Source organism: Gymnoscopelus braueri, assembly GCF_963280865.1.
Source record: "Gymnoscopelus braueri genome assembly, chromosome: 18".
NCBI classification, from domain to species: Eukaryota; Metazoa; Chordata; class Actinopteri; order Myctophiformes; family Myctophidae; genus Gymnoscopelus; species Gymnoscopelus braueri.
Genome location: NC_137618.1, coordinates 35213049 through 35233036, shown reverse-complemented (window position 1 = coordinate 35233036; position 19988 = coordinate 35213049). Strand labels below are relative to the sequence as shown.

General features: G+C 45.5%; 1 protein-coding gene across 2 annotated transcripts in view; it reads right to left on the bottom strand.

The window, feature by feature from the left end:
• Positions 1 to 19988, bottom strand: part of LOC308073850 (plakophilin-4-like) — a 98329-nt gene that overhangs the window by 41884 nt on the left and 36457 nt on the right. Inside the window, exons 3-7 of one of the 2 annotated variants that reach the window (XM_080413034.1) lie at positions 13459 to 13580; positions 7888 to 7922; positions 4942 to 5073; positions 4319 to 4512; positions 2270 to 2852 (exon numbers count right to left, since the gene is read on the bottom strand). In XM_080413034.1, the coding sequence (XP_080269160.1) occupies positions 2270 to 2852; positions 4319 to 4512; positions 4942 to 5073; positions 7888 to 7922; positions 13459 to 13580 (1066 nt within the window). The remainder of the gene's footprint in view (positions 1 to 2269; positions 2853 to 4318; positions 4513 to 4941; positions 5074 to 7887; positions 7923 to 13458; positions 13581 to 19988) is intronic. The other variant, XM_080413035.1, reaches the window with a different exon arrangement.

Genomic DNA, 19988 nt, shown 5'->3' with positions numbered 1-19988 from the left:
TATATGTTTGTTATTGGCATATGTCCCAATGGTACTGTACCAGCAGCAATGGCACAAAATGAAGACTGCTGCTGGTTTTTAGTGTTCCATTTAAGTCTGGAGTGAGAGACATAAAGATTATTTATGCCTAGCAGCATAAGGGGCTGTGTCCATAAAAAGCATTTTTTGAGCTGCCAGCACCTTTCTGCCATGTATTTCTATGATAAAGATGTGCTAGGAGTGCCCCTCTCTCCAGTGCAGCGCCTCGCGTCATCTCGCCTCACTCTCATCGGACGTAGAAAATAGTTAAACATTTAGAGAAGAATACCACGCATCAATGCCATTTTTTTTGACTGGCCAATCAAAATCGAGGAAGAAGCAGGGCAGATCAACAAACAGATGCTGATTGCAACTGTGAACCAACCCACTCCTACCTAGCCTGGTAAACCATCCCGGTCGCGTGACGACAAGTTGGCTATTCAGGCTAGGTAGGTTATCTTTTTTTTTTTTTTATAAGCGCTCCATCCTTTTTGGATACGCAATGTTTGATATCCAATCCGACGCACTCAACCATAACAACAACGCTTTCTGTGGACACCCCCCCATAACACTTTTTGGTGGTCAAACACACTTCAATGTACACCAGGTTTGTTGCATTATTTCATTGCCTGCCACCACAGAAAGACTTTTATTTTATGTGTTGCCAGGCCCAGTGTATGCCGACTAATGAGGGATTATCTGTATCACGCACGTCTTAATCAGCCACTTACTATAGCAATCAATATACATTTCCACCTACTGGGACACATCGAAAGCTTGGATGTTGGGCTTGTTGACACTCACCACCATATAATTGTGAGTGAAAACACTCTGTGCTCAAAGCCAGAAATTCACTCATATCCTACTTGTGTTAAGATGGGATTTAGGCATTAGGAGATATTTGAAGACCTTAATTTCATAACTGCTTAGAGCCACAGGCACTATTGTAACAAAATCCAGCAGAAAATGAAAGATAACTGGAGAAGCATTAAGATGGAGACTTAATTTCGGAGGCAGTGAGTGGGAAGACAAAGAGCAAAGAGGACAACCGCCTCGTATTTACGAGTTTGAAAATGTCAAGCGCTACGCAGAGAAACCACAACAGATCCATCAATCAACTGCAGGACATGTGAATTACTCGAGAGGACCTGTCAGCTACTAACGCACAGAATGGGCTCTATTGTACATTACACAGTAAAATCCTCAGTGTTCATTTAACTCCAAGAGTTTACAAATGGGCCCAATGCCTCACTGAGGATTTTTCTGTGCAGACCTAGACAAGAAAATGACTTGCAGGGGAACAAAAACGTATAACTGCTCCACTGTCTTATGGGCATACTTCTAAAGGGCTGTCATAGACTCATAAATTTACCTACACACTTCAAATAAATAATGTTAACCCAATATAACCTTGACAGTTTTCCTACAACTCTAATGTAAAGGCACTCCCCATTGAGAAAAATCCTTAGAGGAGAAGAGGGTGTATCAAATTGTGAGGAGGGGTGTGCTTATGACAAACAGTAGCCCAGTGTCTACCAAACATAAGATCTGGGTCACAGACCTGGTTTTATGGATCATGAGTAAAAAAAAAAGTTTTACCTTTCCTACAAAAAAAAAAATATATATATTAATAACAATATCACTGTAAAAATGTTTTTTTTCCTTTTTTTTACAAGTTCACAATGCGTCGATGTGACATGACGGGTTGTGAGCTTGTAGATCGTCTATTTTCACAATTGTTTTAATAGGGCTTAAGTGATTAATTCATAATGTATTTTGTAAGTTTGGGTCCGGGGGACACACCAAATTTCTTTTGGGTCTGGAGCGCAAAAGGTTTGGGAACCCCTGATACAGCCTAATCATACGGATGTGCTGCCAGAATGTGAGCCTGTTTGAAATGGGCTGGCCTTGAACCCACACAGTGACTCACACAAATGCACGCCAGTGGAAAAGACAGGGCGGCAGGGCTAAAGAAAGAAGAAAGCACCATGCTGCACAGTGCACACATCTCCTCTCAGACTCCAAAGGGGATTTCCTTTCTTTCTTTTTTTTGGTACTGTCAGCCAGCGTTGACTTAAAATGTGCAGTTTTACGATTGGCTGGCTTAACACACTGTAGTGGAACTCCACTGACAGCAAACAGTACAACTCGTTCTGATCTGAGAGGGTCTGATAGGTCTCCAGAGGGAAGCAGCCATCGAGCGCACACCCTGAATACATAGCTATGTGTGTGTGTGTGTGCTTTTGTGTACCTGTGAGGCAGTCCGGACGCGTCATCCTCTCGTAAATGTCATAACTCTGTGCTCCGTAGGGGTCAGGGTCGTGGAGGAGGGAGCGTGGCAGAGTGGAGCTGTAGTGCTGGGGCACCGCCGTCATACTGGCTCTGACTGGCGATGACGATGACTGCGAGGGCTGCTTGGTGAGCGGCAGGTTCGCGCCATCTGCCATGATGAGAGGTGAGCCCATGTGCCCCGATGCCGAACCTGCGGACGTGTGATACGGCGAGGTGGTGCGGCTGGCGTTGCCCGAGCGCGAGTTGGCGGAGCCCACGCGGCGCAGGGTGGCCGGGGAGTTCTTCTGGGTGGCGTACGGTGAGCCACCACCGGCAACTGCAGCAGTGGCGCGCTGGGCAGCTGGCAGAGTGGTGGAGAAGATGCTGGAGAGGGGCTTGGGTTCCGTGACGATGGGCGAGCCGTAGGCGCTTCCCGTGGAGGTGCGCAGGGAGCAACGGGAGGGTGACACGCTGCTCGCGTAGGCCGGCGACTGGGTGCGGGAGGGCACCGAGCTCACCCTGCGCATGGCACGGCCCGGCACAGCACTGGTCACCGCCGGAGCCTGCGAAGAGGAAAGAGTCGGCTTCATGAGACTGCAAACTGCAACACTAATGGATGCCATAAAAAACTCTATGCAGATGTTATACACTTTGCAAGAGAATGAATCATAGGCAATGAAAGTGAAATGGTTTATAGTAGATCATTACATAAGTATATTAAATGTAGAATGAGACGCGCTCTAGGGTCTGTTACATTTTCCTCTATGGTGGGCAGGAGTGCCATATGGTCTCTTGGTGGTCACTGTGTGCAGACAGCATTCTAATGCAATGCTCTGCTCTGCTGTGTGCCCTCTCTGTGCCTTCACGCTTCAAATCACAACTTCAGTTTGAGATGCTTTACCAAAATCAGTTGGATGTCACAAAGTAATTTAATAGAAAAACAAGATTTCATGTCATAACCTTTGATTTTAGGGTTTCAGCAGATGGCAATAAAACAAAGTCTTGGTTTTCATATTCTCTAAATATTGTGACCTAGCTTGTAAATGTAGGGTGCCAAATAGAAGCTAACAAGTTAAGGAGTTTGTCAACAGCACAGGCTTTGGGTGCTGATATGCACCCATAACATCACCCAAAGTCCAAAGCCATGGAGATGACTGACATCATAGACAGGCCACATGACGTCCAAGATCCATTTGGAATCCACGCAGTTATTAGAGCCATTCTTGGTTCTTTTTGTGTGTTTTTTCACATTTTGTGAGTTCATAATCTCAGATCCACCATGATGATTCCCGTGTGGTGCAGTTAATCACTGGGACACATTGCTTTTTCACCATGGTGAGAAAAAATCCATTCCATCCAAGCAATAGTTGTAATATTCAGAATGTGCATCTGAAAATAAAGCACCTTGAATCTCGGTTCCCATGAGGAGGTGATAGAGTGCATGTTTAACAAAAACCCTGCAAGCCGCTTTGAATATGCAATTGATCCAACTCGCATCCCACAAGTCATTTAAAAAGAGTTCAGAGACTCTTCATCTATGAGCGCAAAAAAAAAATCTTGCACCATTAGAGACTCTATGAGCTTCTCTCACTGTGCACATCTCAAAATGTTTTTTCAGGCATCCAACTTAAGTAAAAGAGGGTTTGTAAGATTTATCAACTATCAACTGGATGTCATGACCTGGGGCACCGGAAACAGATTTTGGTCAGGTTTTACCAAACAACAATGGAAACTGTAATAGGGCAGCAGCGGCTAAGGAGGTAGCCCGCTTGGGAACCAGATGGTTCCTGGTTCAAACCCCAGCTCTTCCTGGATTAGTGTTGAAGTGTCCTTGAGTAAGACAGTGAACCCCAACTGCTCCCTGGGTGCAGTTACAAAAATGTTACCCACTGCTCCTATTAGTACTACTAATAGGACTACTGAGTATTCCTTCCACGTACATGTGCAAAAGTACTTGGCACATACCCCAATAACTAAAAAGAGGACAATTATTCTATATGTGGCCTATACAGTATATTCCTGGCAGTACCTGGGCTGAAGCCTGGCCCTCAGCCCTAGCGTTCCTCATCAGAGTGCTTACGCCAGGGCCTGTGCCGGGGAAGGAGTGCTGCATCCTCAGCTCGTTCTTGCCCAGGTTCTGGCTGCTATAGTAGCCGGCATCCTGGTAGCCACTGTCCGAGTACGAGTTCATCTGAGTTGAGCTACGCGAATTCCCTGCGGACCCTTGAGGGTGGGACAGAGGGGAGGATTAGTGCAAGGGGGAGAGAGAGGGAAGATGGAGATGAGGGCAGGGTGGGTGGTAGAGGGAGAGGAGAAGGAGAGAGGGAGAGAGAAAATCATAAGTGGTTTTCATCATAGACGTGACCTTTACCCAGACCACATCGGTAACGACAAGAGGACCAGTGCGGGTGGGGGTTGGGGCGGGCAAGTTCTACTTCCGTACGGCTTAAGTGTCAGCCAGCAATGCATAAGCTGTGACGAGAGGGTGAGTTTTATGATCCACAATATGATCGAGAAACATTTAATGTAAGTGGAAAGGAGAAAAGCCACAAAAAAGAAAATCTGATTCCTATAAACGAGGAAAAGAAGTGACAGACAAGACAGGTGTGTTGAAAAAGAGAAAGGTAGATAGAGCGAGTAATAGTAACAGACCCTCACTTTCATGGAGAGATGTCTGCTCAGGAGAGTACAGGGACACCTGCTCCGACTCGGTCCTGATGCGGTAACCGGGCGACTGGGAGCTGTCCGTCACCCGAGACTTGCCATCGCCTGAGGTGGAGGCATCTGGATAGAGCAGAACCGGAGCAGAGTGGAGAGTCAGACCACAAGAAAGAAAAAAAGAATAATTCTAATGTTCAAGAAAACTTGCAGATACATGACTTCACCTTTTTGGGGTCAGAGGACAAAGAAATTGCATATCTGCAACATTAATTTCATGCTCATGTACATTTGAAGTCATTACGTTTTATTGTCCCACTAAATTAAGCAAGAGGAATTAGGCAGGGTGGCACAACACCATGCCAGGGACTGTCCCCTGATACACACCGCTCTCTTCTCTGATGCCCACCCTGTCTCTTCATGCACGACAGTCACCAATGTGGTGAATGGCAGTTAGAATTAGCCCCGTAATGTCGCCGGTTAACTGCTGCAGAGCGTTGCCCGGCAATCACAATCTCGTTAAGCGTGACCTCTGTCAATGGGTCCTTTTACAATCACTATAACAATGGGCGATGGGGAATGGATGGGGGTTTGGGGGGGTGGGGGGGGGGGGGTTGAAAGCATTGGCAGTCTGCATCTCACAGGAGGGGGTGCTGGATAGCGGGTTGGCCGGTGTATCGCTGAGGGTTTAATTGCGTGGAGAAGTGCCCCTTGTTCCCCTGCCTTGGCCGTTTGTGTTGATCTGTTGACACTGAGGCCGAGTGTGTTTGACAGCTCCGGTGGCTGGCACGCCCACTCCTGACCGTTTCAGCACAACCTGCCTTCCTGCCAAGAAAGCTTCATCTACAGTATTTGCCTGCCCAGGCCCACTCCTCTAGCTTTACAAAATGTGTGTGCGGGCTTATGGGGGGGGGGGGGGGGTCTGCATCCCCATCAGAATATATTCTCTTCTTGCAATTATTATAGCCTAATGTGGAATTATGGGCATGACTGCAGCGAGCCGAGGACAGTTAAACCTAGAGGATAGGACTGCTGTGTTCACTGAGAATGAGTTGGTGTCTGTGTTTGAATACATTATGTAAAATTCATAGGGTTCTCAGGCCTCGTTAAGAAACAATATTTATATTACGGCAGTAACACATCTCCACGATGGCGACACTTGTAACCAAACAGCATTCATGTGCCCTTCTGTAGGCATGGACAGCAATGGAGTGTTTTGTCTCTATTGGTAACTTTCCATTACAGACAGTGAGCATTTCTGCCCCACAGCATGTCATTTCAGACCACGGAGCTCATGAACTGACCCTTGATCCTGTGTTTGATAAATTAGATGCCAAATAGCCAGAGAGAGAGGGTAAGAGTGGGTTAGAAAGAGACAGACAGACAGACAGACAGAATGTGTCTGAGGTGTGTGTGACTGCATTGTCGTCCTCCCCCAAGTTAAAAAAGCCTGTTTCCACAGTAACACTTCCTCCCTAAACTCTCAGGCGGGCGAGGGATATGGTGGCCCTTGTAGCCAATAAGACTCTTTTAAGTCAGACCTGGCCCATTACCCTTTAAAAAAGAAAAAAGGCATTCCCCTTCCAACACCGGTTCCTCAAAGTTCAGGGTTTCTTTATTGTTACATCTTGTGTACGGGTACAGTGCATAAGAGTTCAATTCTTTCTTCCAGGCAACAATCCTGTTCCTTGTTGATTATACAATGTTACTCAGGACTACAACATAACGAGGACCGGAGAGGCTTTGAGGATGGATAACTCAATAATATACTCCAATAATGATAGTCTATTACCGTGAGGCATTACAACTCAACAGCATCCTATATCTCAACACTGACAGCACTTCCGAAAAAGAAAAAAAAAAGAAACGAGGCATTGTCAATAAACAGATCTAGATTGGAATTAATTTAGTTGAGAGAAAAGTACATTAAAGTACCTGTCCTCCATCCATCATCTACAGTACAATGAGAAATCGATGGGAATCAAACTAGTACTTCTGATTATTTCCCGACTCTGTTCGAGAGCTAATCAAATGCATTCTGCAAGGAAATGCCGCGATCAAATGAGAAAAAAACATATTAATATTCCCATGGCATATGTACAATCATAACCCCCCATAGGCTACTCTGACAGGATCGACAATAAAAGATTAATGGCCATTGCATAAATACACAAAGTTCCATTATACAAGTAATAAGGCATGAAATACACTGGTAAATGCAGTTCATTATCTGTTCCCTTCTGAAGATGCTTCAAGGATGTGGACAAAAGAAAAACAGAGACCCAGGGAGGGATTTGGGAGGGGGTCCCCTTCATCATTGACAGGCTTGAGTCTGAGTGTGGAGACAGTATTGTATGAATATAACAAAGAATATGCCTGAGGCAATCCGTCATTGGAAGACTCAGTTTTAAAGGTTCCTGTTAGTTATGATTACTGGGGATATGTAAAACATGCTAGAAGTGCACATCATACATGCATGCATGCACGCTGACACAGAGCCAGCGGCCACATGCTGAGTTCACCCGGCTGGTCCTCAATGATTCAAAACAAAACTGCTTGACATTTATGTGCTATTGATGTCATGTTGTATGTGTCAGGAGTGTTTTGTTGTTGTGATACTAAAATGGTAATCCTGCTATGATGCAGTAATTGCAGTCTCTACCTCCTATGCAAAAAACTAAACTAAAACAAACTGAGAACAGATGACACTGAACTCAGAATGTACTCTTAAAGGCTGTACATTAATGAATGACTGACGTGAAATGACAGAACAATGTCTTTCATACAGGATTTGAGTTAATGTCATTGCAGGAAGTGGATTTTTTGTAAGGAGGTTGAGATGGAAAGCTGTTTCTGTATATTGATGAACAGCTGTTTGCTCAACTGAACTGATCTCGAGACTACAAAGGGTAACATATAGGAGATAGACAATAGACATACCTGCAGATCTCCAAGGGAGGGACTTCTCAGATGAACTGAAATAGGCAAAAAGTGCAAAAATATTAATGTACAGTAAACCACAAACACAGAGAAATCATAGCAATCACGATCAGTGAATATCCACATAGACCACATTGCAAATAGGCTTCAGCTTTTTTGCAATTTGATCCACATTGGTGTGTTTATTGCTGTTGTTTTTTATTGATGCCAATCAATAAAAAAATGTCAATTCTATTCTATAATCAGTGGGAAAAAACTGGGAGACACTACATATTTCTGTGACATGGGCCTTTTGCACGGAAACAGTGGCAATCACAGTGACTGAAATAAAAACAGTCAGCAATGTGACATGCTGTATGCCTGCACTCAGATCTGATGACAATAATTAAACTCCATTGCAAGTTAGTGTTTGTACACTTGTTAAGATCTAAAGATGCCCTTGGTGACAGATGATGTTTGAAGGTATCCTGCAGGATAAACCACAGAGCAGAGAGACAGACCTGAGTCTGTTTTTACTCATCTGCAGAGCTCCTTGATGACCACACTTGGCCAATAAATGAAAAACAATGAAAGAAAAAAAAGGACCACGGGATGCAATGCAATACTTCGTGATGAGAGTTCAAACTGAGCACAACCAAGCAAGGCCTGCTGGTGAGAATGAATATAAAACCAATTGATCTTCGTGAGAGAAATGCCACAGCTCCACAAAGGTCATAAAACACTCCAAGAAATGTGCAACGTGAGACGACGTGCAAGCTTGTGCTTATAAACCAAAAATGCACATACTGTACATATCCCTGCAGGTGTCAACGGGACAGCAGGTCCTCTGTCCTCTGAGGGAATAATGAGGCATAAATCCAGGCCGGACAAGGAGTGTTTAAATTTCAACATGACCAGTGCAGCCAAACACGGAGCATTACCTAGTGATGTTCTGACAGAGAGGATCTATATGTATAGAGCCTCCGTGATTGATGGTGGGGTCAAGAGTGGCTGGTCCTGGATCAGTGGTGGAGGAGCGCGGGCTAGTAATAGACAGGAAGATAGCTCAAACTGATGGGCAGACCCAGGGCCAGCAGGCTGCAAGGTATCCGTTCCTAGCAGAGGGAATGTTCTGGGATGAGGTGGAGAGAGGTAGCTACAGTTTTACTGATGAGGCCCATTCCCACTGAAACTAAGCCCACTCTAACCAGAAAGCACACTGCAGGGGGAATAGGGATTCTGTCCCATTCTTTCACACGCAAACAGAGAGAGAGAAATATGAGAGAGAGAAATATGAGAGAGAGAGAGAGAAATATATGAGAGAGAGAGAGAGAGAGAGAGAGAGAGAGAGAGAGAGAGAGAGAGAGAGGAAATGAAGTGAGGCAGCAGCAGCAACAGAGGAGCAAACGATGAGATTGAAAATGAGGGAGCAAAATACAATGCACGAGAGATTGAAAGAGTGAAAGTGAGCGAGAGAGAGAAAGAAAGAAAGAAAGAAAGAGAGAGAGAGAGAGAGAGAGAGAGAGAGGGAGGTCATAGTAGCGGGCTGAGTAAGCTGTCTCAGAGCATACAGCACTCCACACTGATTATAGGGGTTGCACAGAAAGGTAAGTGCAGCTCTAAGGCATATTAGCCTGAGCACACAGTCGTTTTTAAAAGCCACCTGAACAAATTCAACTTATGTAAGGTCTAAACACCCCCTTTTTCCAACAAAGTGAATGCAATTTAGAGTTAAATTTCAAAGGATTATCATTTTGAAGGAGATTGCCCATGCAGTGAACCTTGGAACATCTCCCCCTTCCTCCTCCCTCTTAAAAAAAAGCCTGTGTTTATTGCCAAGCACCTGTCATTGCCACCCGTTTCCTATCTTTCCACTTAAAATGATGCTCAATGAGCTTAAGCTGGGCAGGATCCTCTGAATTTTAATGAGCGTGCAGGCAATTAAAAACCAAACAAAAAAACAGGCAGGGAAGTTTGGCGCCGTGTGCTCCATTGAACCATGGCAATGGTTGAACAGAGGAATGGCTCCTATCACTATGATACACTGTGCCATCCCTCTGCAATGTAAGTGTCTGGCCGGCTGGCTGTCTGGCTGGCTAGTGTGGGTGGAGAGAGTGAAAAAACATCTGGACAGGGTCCAATAACGGCACGGCTCCCATCATCATACTGTTGATGAAGGTGGTCTGCGGAGGTCTGCAGCTTCTGGTGCTTCTATCATGCATGTCTTCTTTCTGTATCTGCTAGCTTTTAGAATTTATTTCTGCTGTTTCCATTTTTGGGCACGGTTTCAGCCTGATCCGAGCCCCATTGACTTCTATTATAATATCTAAAGTTAAATATTTCAGAAAATATGTGAAAAAAATGCACAGGGGTACCAAGTTAACCTACTGGCAGTAAACACAAGAAATCTTCAGCTCATCTCTCCGGTGGTTTGCAAGATTAGCTCTGGACAAACATACACACAGACTGATAGACGGTTAGCCTTGTACAGAGCCGTGCCGTAAAAAGAAGCTGTTAAAACAGCTATTGCTCACAATCAAGAAGCCCAACCCTGACAGGACATATTTTATTTCACAGCATTCCCTTTGGCGGTGGTGGAGGGCGATCTTTTCACTGGCAAAGTGGGAGGTCTGATCTTTTCTTGGAGTTTTGCCCGAGGTCAAGTTTGACGACCACCCCTGTCTTGTAGGCATAAAAAGGGGCCGGTCCATTCTGAGGTGCCATGAAATGTAATGAATAACCCCCCCCCCATCAGAGCCCACCGGTGTGCCGTCACCTCTATTGTTGTCCCTATGTGCTATTGAGCAAAAAGCAGCATGATGACTCCCAGGGATAATCGTCTCCATTCACACACAAATGCCCGGGGGGATACCTAGCTTGTTTTTCTATTCTTTGGCCCTTAAACCCTTATAAAAGGTGTGAAAAAGGGGCTGCATGTTTTCTTTAGTGTTGTTGGGGTGATACAGGGTGGTGTTATTGATTCCCTACTGGTCAATAAGTCTGCCTGCGGTCCCAGTGCTTCACGTTGAGTAAAACTGTCGACAGATAGCACTCCAGTCTACACAACAGTCCAGTACCTGCTTGTGGAGAGACAAAACACGAATCTCAGCATCCCATGTGTTAAAACTGACCTTCCAAAAGCAGATAGAGGCCAATGGCCACCAAATCACTTTTATTTGTCACAAAGTCTATGTGCTATAAATGACCAAAATTAGCAGTCACAGTGGAAGTCGAGTCCAGAGAGGACTCCAGGCAGGATGCTCACCGTTTTGATGCATTTCTTTCATGAGCGGTGAGTATGGTGCGACCAATGGAGGCACAAATTGTAGTTAACGCTGTGATCTCACATCTCCAAATGTGATCAATATCGTGGCCTGATCCACTTACACCGAGGTCTGAATGGCCTCTTGGGGAGGAAATAGCAGAAAATTGCAGTGTGGTTGTGGTGTATATTTTGTGCTTGGACTCCATTGTGGCCTGGCAGCTGTGGGGCTGCACTTTGCCCGCACCTCTCTGGGCTAATGGACACTCCCACTGCTGCGTACTGGCTGGGTGTGCTGCTACCAGTAGGAGGGTGTTATTTACGGGTAAGCGAGCTGGAGGTGCAGAGGTGCTTCATATGAGAGCCTGGGGTTTATTTTCATACAGCCAGGAAACACACACACACACACATGCGCGCGCGCACACACACACACACACACACACACACACACACACACACACACACACACACAAAAGGGCCATTATCAGACCCGGCTTAAAGGAGAATTCCGGACAAATTAAGTGTTATCTTTGATGTCTCGTTACTCACCTACCGATGTGAAAAGTAGCGTTCTTTTTTTTCATATATTCCCCTGTCGTCATTTTTTAAACCCCCTCCGTTGTCATAATGGGAGCGCGTGGCTAAGGGAAATTCGTCTATTATAACCTCAGAATTATGTGTGTAACACTGGTTGCTTGTTTCTTCCAGAACCTGGCAACTCGTGTTGCCAGAATCTGGAAACAAGCAACCAGTGTTAAATCGTTCGCCATTGACGGCAGCCTCGCAGATAGTTTCAACGCATGTTTGACTATCATGAGACTCTACTATGAATACTAGTAGTGAAAAAAACAACTTTGCGTCGGTTATAATAGACGAATTTCCCTTAGCCACGCGCTCCCATTATGACAACGGAGGGGGTTTAAAAAATGACGACAGGGGAATATATGAAAAAAAAGAACGCTACTTTTCACATCGGTAGGTGAGTAACGAGACATCAAAGATAACACTTAATTTGTCCGGAATTCTCCTTTAATGCTCTAGGGCCAGACACCAAATGCTTGGCCAAAAACAAAAGAAAAACAAAAAACAAACAGTGCATTATTGCAAGTAACAACGCTGAAATTGTGTCCGGGGGCTGCTGAAGTAGCGCTGAAACGTTGCTGAAAAGCGTCGACAGCACAGGGTTGGTTCCCCTAACCAGCGGGGTGAGCAGAACCAACCCCCCCACCCGCTGACAAAATGGTCCCAGGTGGCACGAACCGGGTCGTAGCCCCGGGCAGGCGGGCACCACAAAGTGTTTATCTGGCCTCACTTCACTTCAGAATATACAGTTATGTGATTGTGTAATCATAACCCTTCCTCTTAAATAAAATATACAGAGTATAAAACCGGCCCAGAACACATTAGGCAAAAATGTCACCCTAGTGTAATGGAGAAAAAAAAGGTTCTGTACATGATAAATAGTAAAATACAGATGAGTGAGACAGCAAATCCCTCCACCCCAGATCTCATAACTGGTAGCCTCAGACAAAGCAGAAACCTGAAAAATCAACAGAGGCCCTTCATATTAATAGCCACCATTAGCATGTGCCCATTAAGCAATTTCTTAAGATGTCACAGTCCATTAACCTCCACTCTAATTTCCCATGTCGCTATAAGGAATTAAGGACATTTTACCAAGACCTAAATGCTTCCCCATGTCTGACTTACTCGTTTCCAACTTATGAGTGCAGCCAGTCACGTGACTAAACTAAGGTGATCAAATCATGACTGAGCTAACAGGTACAATAATAATATTTTGTTACCTGCTGTATTGTTGTGCATGTGACATTGAAACGCCTTGAATAAGCACATTGGAAAAATCTCAACCTCTAGCTGATGAGAAGGACTAGAACGTGGAAGCCACTTCCTACTACTGCCAGTACTTCACTGCTACAATCCACCACTTGCCTTCACACACACACACACATACAATGTTCCCAGAATTTCACCTACATACATGATTATACTTCAGAGTAACTGCAGCTCAGCCGTGAGGTGAACTGATTGGAGTAATCAAACAAATGCACAGGGGATTCTTCAGAGGATACAAACTGATCTGTCCTTTACAAATTACGGCAGGTCGGTGGGGGGAAAAAAACATACTTCCTGCTTTCCAGTCCAATCATAATTGAGCTACTATGACATACGGTTACACTATGGAATATGACTACCGCTGAGAAGGATGAAAAAGCCATGTGTTGAACTGTGGCAGTGCGGTGACCATGAGCACAGTGTGTGTGCATGTGAGAGAGAGAGATACTGCGTGGGCATGTGTGTCTTCTCATTACCTGCTGCTAGCAGCGCCTGGCGAGCCTGGCGACTCGGCCCCGAGTCTGCATCGTTCCAGCTGATTGGCCACAATCTGTCTCTCCACTTCCAGTTCCCTGGTTAGCCGTTCAAACTGGAGCTCCTACACGGGCAAACACACACAAGAGAAGAACTTAAGTTATTTCCATTGACAGATGCGACAAACGTGAACTCAATATGAAGGGGAGAGCATGACAGCTTGACAGCTCGGTTGGACGCCATTACACCTCGTCACTGCCTCGCGGGTTAATGACCCCTCAAAACACACCCTTGGGGTATCGGACAATAAGCCAAGGGTTCACAGAGGATGCTCCGACAAGCTTATATAGCTTACAAGTACACGTTGATGCACACGCACTAACACACACGTTCAGAAACGCACAGTAGTTCATGGTATTGACATTTCAGCCAGCCCACACAGAGCGATAAGCACCACTTCAGTGGGTGCAGAAACTGTGATATTCAGCCCTGGCGGCAGCGTTCCTATGGGAGCCGTGCAGAAATCAGCATCTGACTACTCTAATTATCTAGCCTGAGCAGGACTGCTGCTGCTGTGAGTCGCACAGCTCTCTAGCTGCACACACTGCAGCGTGTCACAGTCTCTTACACATAGGGACAGCAGAACACACACACACACACTCCAACATTAATTTTGCATGCACATGCCTCACGCACGCACTCTGTGCTCACTCCCCCCCTCCCCATACAAACTCTGTCTCTCCCCTACTTTCTTGTACCCCAACCTGCCCACCTCCACCCCACACACACTCACCGAGCAACTGTATCGAGGCGATATCCTAGCCTTGTTGTCCGTCCCGTGGCATTTACATTAACACCGTCATTTGACAGAGGCACAGATGCATGCAAACACACAATGAGCACACACATACCCAAGCGCAAGTTCAGGCTCCTTCAATCTGTTCCGTTCTGTGCCCGCTCTGGAAGTTCGGCCGAGCTCCGAAGTCTGGGACAGCCTACTTTTCACGCCTACCCTCCAACACTCCTCTTTTTAACCTCTGAAGGTGCTCTCTCTCTCCACACTGAAGGCTTGGCAGAATGGTGGCACCCCTCCTCTCCCCCATCGCTTTTCTCACCCCTCCCCCTGAGTAGACCCACTCCTCTCCTCTGGCTTGATTCAGTAGTAGTCATGTGGACTTTGACTGCAGTGTGTGTAAGAGAGAGAGAGAGCGAGCTTGCAGAGGAGGGAAAAACTGCCCAGTCCTCGTTTCCTCGAGATCAGCCAGTGCTGCGCTGCAGCTTCCTCAGGAAGTGACAGGGAACATCCCGACAAGCGCTCCACTCTGATACCAGTGCATATGCAGGCACACACAGACAAGTGCATGTGCGCATGCACGCACACACACAGACAGACACACCGGATGTAGCGCTGCAAACATGACAGAGATAAAGTGACCACGACACAATATTGATATACTCACAGGAAATTAGCTATCATCCTTTGTCTGTTTCCGACAAAATCGTCCATTCCAATTCCCTTTTTAAGAGACAGATTTGTCACTGTACAGATGCTCAAAGCTCATAATGTAAAATACAACTCTGAATGTACTGTGAGGGTGTGTGGATTCGGGGGATTCCAGTGTTGTTCTGCTATTCACATTACTTTCCTGTATCAAATTGCCAGCTGAGCTTGCAAGATCTCAAGATTAAATGTGCTTTATGGAGCAGAGAACATGTCCAGAGGATATGTACATATTCATCAACAAGTTACTAACGTGAATGAAACTCCACAAAGCTCTAATTAGACACAATTACGCACACAGCACACACACACCTCTGAGCATTGCACAGATTGAGCCCCATCCCCCGTAGGAGACTGAGCAAAGGTTCTAGATCAGAACTGATATTAACTGTGGTCTCTGTGTGTCCCAGCATTAAAAACTAAAACAAAATCAGATAGGGCTGGGCAATAGATAGATATTATATCAATAACGTAATATGAGATAAAAGTGAACTTTCTGACTTGACTCAACTTTATTGGCACATCACAGGTTTACAGGTGTAAAACCTGTCGCACAAGCTCCATCATTGCAGTAGAGAAGCTTATTGTCAGTATCAGATGCAGGAGTCTATACCCGTTTGAACGCGCAAGACCCCTGGGAGATGGATTGCTGAGGTGGAGCGCAACACCTACCATCAGATCCCAGTACTTGCTGCACCCTGGCCACACTACTCATACGCTGAGTTGTCGGTGCCCAGGATCAAACCCATGACCGTGCAAAGGCGAGTGCTCTACCGACTGGGCTACCCGGACAAACGAGTAGTATCATCGTACTACCTGCTATAAAGAGGAGGCTGGAGGTGTTGAGTGGGAGTTTTAGTTTGCTTTGGGCAGGCTACAGAGAACAGCGAGGGGGAGAGCTGCCAGGGCCCTTCGTGGAAGTGCCCTGGGCCCTGGGTTTTTTATTTTTTTGCCTTTAAAGTATTTACTTGTTTTTGCCAGTCTTATTTTTGTTACTTACTAGAAATTAATGATTTTTAGAGGTAAATAAAACACCAAAGATGGCATTCGTGGACATTTTCTATTTCTTTGGAGCCTTAGCCATCGGCCAACCTTACAATAGGCATTACTGATTATTAGTCATCAAAGTAATATTTTGAGTCATCCCCATAATATTATTGTCACAATATACAGTACATACAGGTATTTGGTAAAAAAAATACTGGGATATTGATCACAGATCATTGTTGTGAGTGGGAGAAACAGTGCTGACTAGAGACAGACAAACGTTATGACACCATTTACTACACATTCATCCACACCGATACAGAGATACACAGCCCTACAGGACTACAGTGAAGGTACACAGAGCTGTGGTAATCAGTTGACACTATAGAGAAAACTAGGACAGAGGGATCTAGAGTTAATGCTGTGCCTCTGACAAAGAGAACATTAGGTGATGGTGACAGGAGTAGACAAAAGCGGGGGTGGGTGGGTGTGTGTGTGTGTGTGTGTGTGTGTGTGTGTGTGTGTGTGTGTGTGTGTGTGTGTGTGTGTGTGTGTGTGTGTGTGTGTGTGTGTGTGTGTGTGTGTCATTACCAATAGCCAGGAGGACCAGGAAGCATTACTATCTGATTTGAAACTGATATGAGGGAGGAGCTCGATCCAAGAGCACGACAAGGGTTTCCCCAAACACAAACGTACGCACATGCATGCCTGCTTGCTTACACACAAACAAGCACGAGTCGCAGCACTAACAACATGTTTAAGGACTTTGAGTTGTGCAAGTCACGCATGAATACACAGCACGTATGCATGCACATCAGAAACACAACATGTAAGGTGAGATATTTATATCACATCCCCTTTTGTTTTCTATCTCATTGACAACGGAGATGGCCTATTTTTGGAGCTGGCGCTATTCTCAGCCCACGGTGTCTCTCTGCCTTCCTTCCTTTTAAGCTCCTAATCCAATTGTCTTGTTTGTCTTCGCATGGACGTCTGAAGGGGCAGAACCGTGAGCTATGACAGCTCTGCTAGCAAATTTGCGCTGCGGCCCTGTGTAAACAGCCATGCCTTTGCTAAAGAGCCTACACACACACACACACACACACACACACACACACAATTTCCATCCCACTGATCAGCTAGATAAGACTGTGATCTTGATGAAACGGAGTGGGAAGAGACATCTGCTGCAGCCATAAGGCATAGAGGTCTCCGCCACTACCAACGGTTGGAGCCCCTCCAACCTGACGCCAGGGAAGCACCATGACTGCGTGCACGGCACCAGAGAGCATCATCCTTCCTGAGATGGAGGAACCTCATGCTTGCCATGGGCCAGTATGGAGGAGGGTACAAAATAGTTTCCCATATGGAGGTCTCTGAGTCAGGCTTTCCTGTTGATAATGCCATTCTCAACTACGATGTTCAATAATCACCACAGTGAAATGACAACGAAAATCACGACATTGGCAGCAAGGAATTAAGCAGTATATTGGCTCTGCTGATTAGGGTTGCTCCAATTGGGAGTGTAAAAACAACAGTGGTTATGTTTTTTTCCCTTTTTTTTATAAATATGAATGAAAGCTGATTGATTGGAATCACCATTGCTGTCCACAAGGTTGCGTAGCAGTTGTAGAGATGGAGAGATAATTAGAGGAACAGGGAGAGATAATCAGGTAACCTCACCTCTGCCACTACAGCCAGATATTGTACATTATGATAGCTCATCTCCCCCCCCCCCCCTGAGTGTACAGCCAGGACTATTGCCATGCCTCTTTCACACCAGTGTCCCCAGACTTTTAACTCATTCAGTGCCATTGATGCCAAAGACGTCCAAATTATCATAAGCCCAGAGCGCCATGGACGTCTAAAACGTAAAAAAAAAAAACGTTCAGAACCAAAGATATCGTGATTTGAAGATTTGCTGCTCCATTCACTTCTTGGTTAACTTATCATTTAAAAAGGCTGTATCTCTGCTCATGTGTACTTCTTTTTTTTACAATGTATTTTTGGTCAAGACATGCTATTTTCAAAGGCAGACAATTAATGTCAACGAGGTCGCGATGACCTCGTTGACATTTGTGAAACTACATAGTGCAACCCTCAGTGATAAGCAACCATCAGGCGATCGATCATTTTGGAGATGCATATGTGACTACTTGAAAAAGGTAAGAAAATCGCTGGCACAGTACGCAATATTTTTTTTATTTAATTGACTGAATGAGTTAACAGCCAGGACCAGTAACAAACGCACTTTTTATGATCGCCTCTCCCTTGTACACCAACAAACATTCGCTCTCCCTGCATGACACATTACAACTGCAACAAAGCCCACTATGAATATGGATACGATATACATCTGTAATTAGCTTGTATAACACGCACAGCAGCGTTTCCCCTACTGTATATGCATTTAACAGCAGCACGCCACCCGCTGCAGGATTTATCAGCGCCGCAGCTGAATTTTATATAAATTATCATTGTATGCGGCGCGTCGTGAGCTTGTAGGTCTGATATTTTCGGCGCGTGATACTGTCGTGCGACAAAGTATGAACTGGGCTTTATTCTGAATGGTCTCCTGTGAGACGGCTCGTCCAAGGAGTAACACTTTTGTATGGGTCACAGGTTTCAATATAACAGCCACGAGCCATCCCGCTGATTGAACCCGCGACATGCTGTCAGGCTATCAGAGCCAAGGTGCCCAGACCGCAAGGCCAGCGGTCCGGGCAGAGTATAAATTAAGCTTATCGTTACATCAAACATAATCATTTGATTGGAAAGTGCAAAGGAAACATCTGTGATATTAACCTTTGAAAGATCCATAATGATCTTGCATTAAAAAGATAGAAGCCTCCGTATTGCCCCTACGCAGAGTGTTTTACCTGGAGGCATTCAATCTCAGACAATTTAATTTTGAGGGCAAAAAAAATGTTGGGCCGCGCGACATAAAGATGCTACAGCTTCATACTCGTGGAACAAAAAAGGGATCTACTCTGGTGAAACATGGGCAAGGTACACACCCCTTAACAACTTTCAGCCTTATTTTGGGAAGGTCATTATAGGCGAATACATTTAAAAAATTGTCAAAAAAAAAAATCTACAAGATTGGCTACTTTCTCTATGTGTTGTACAACAAAGTATATAGAACTTAAGTGGTTAAGTGGGATTTATATATCGCCCTGGAGAGAGATTTGTTCTGTACCCACTGCTCCGCATAATTCATTGTGTTCTCAGCCCTTGGCCCTGACAAAGAATAGGACACATCTATTCAGCTTAATGATCTGTTGCGTCAGGCCGAGCGCAGCAGTAATGACCATTAAACAAGGCCTATGCTTATTTAGCCCATGCGGGCCCAGCAGTGCCAGGCTTAGCGTGGAAGGAGGCAGGGGACAATGAGTGGCCGACTGTCCTATACCAACAAGGCCACTAGCTTCATTGTTCACCGGCACAATGAGCATCAGTTTGTGTGCGCCTGTCAGAACCAACAAGCCCAGAGTCGCAGAGCTGAATCACATCCTGTCGCCTCGCTTCCCTAGCCGGGTCCAGAACAAACAGATGACACGCGGCACTGAAAACCCACACCCCACCCCATCCTAATGGATGCTGACAATACAAGACTCGCCTGAAAGGCCCCTTGGCCTCGCTGTCGCCGGCTGTGCTGCTTCAGCAGCATGGACCAAAATGGCCTAAACCTGCACTTCATTGCGCAGGCTCAAACAGATCCGGCATGGGCGTTCATTTGGGACATTTACATTTTACTGTAGGTATTATACTGATTCTCTCATCCAGATTGAAGTCAATGTTGTGCAACAGGAGCTGCAGTTTCTAGATTGTCAAAATTGCCGGTGACAGATAATGCCTGACTTATATTTGGTCGCGCATCTATAAGCTCACAACGCATCGCAATGCGCCACGTTTTGAGCTTGTAGATCTGATGTTTTCAGTCCACGACACCGGCACACAATCAAGTATAAATCAGGCTTAAAAGGTAATCCGTGCAGGCTTAGAAGTTGCAACGCTCAGACAACAGATACCCGTGTCGCTCAA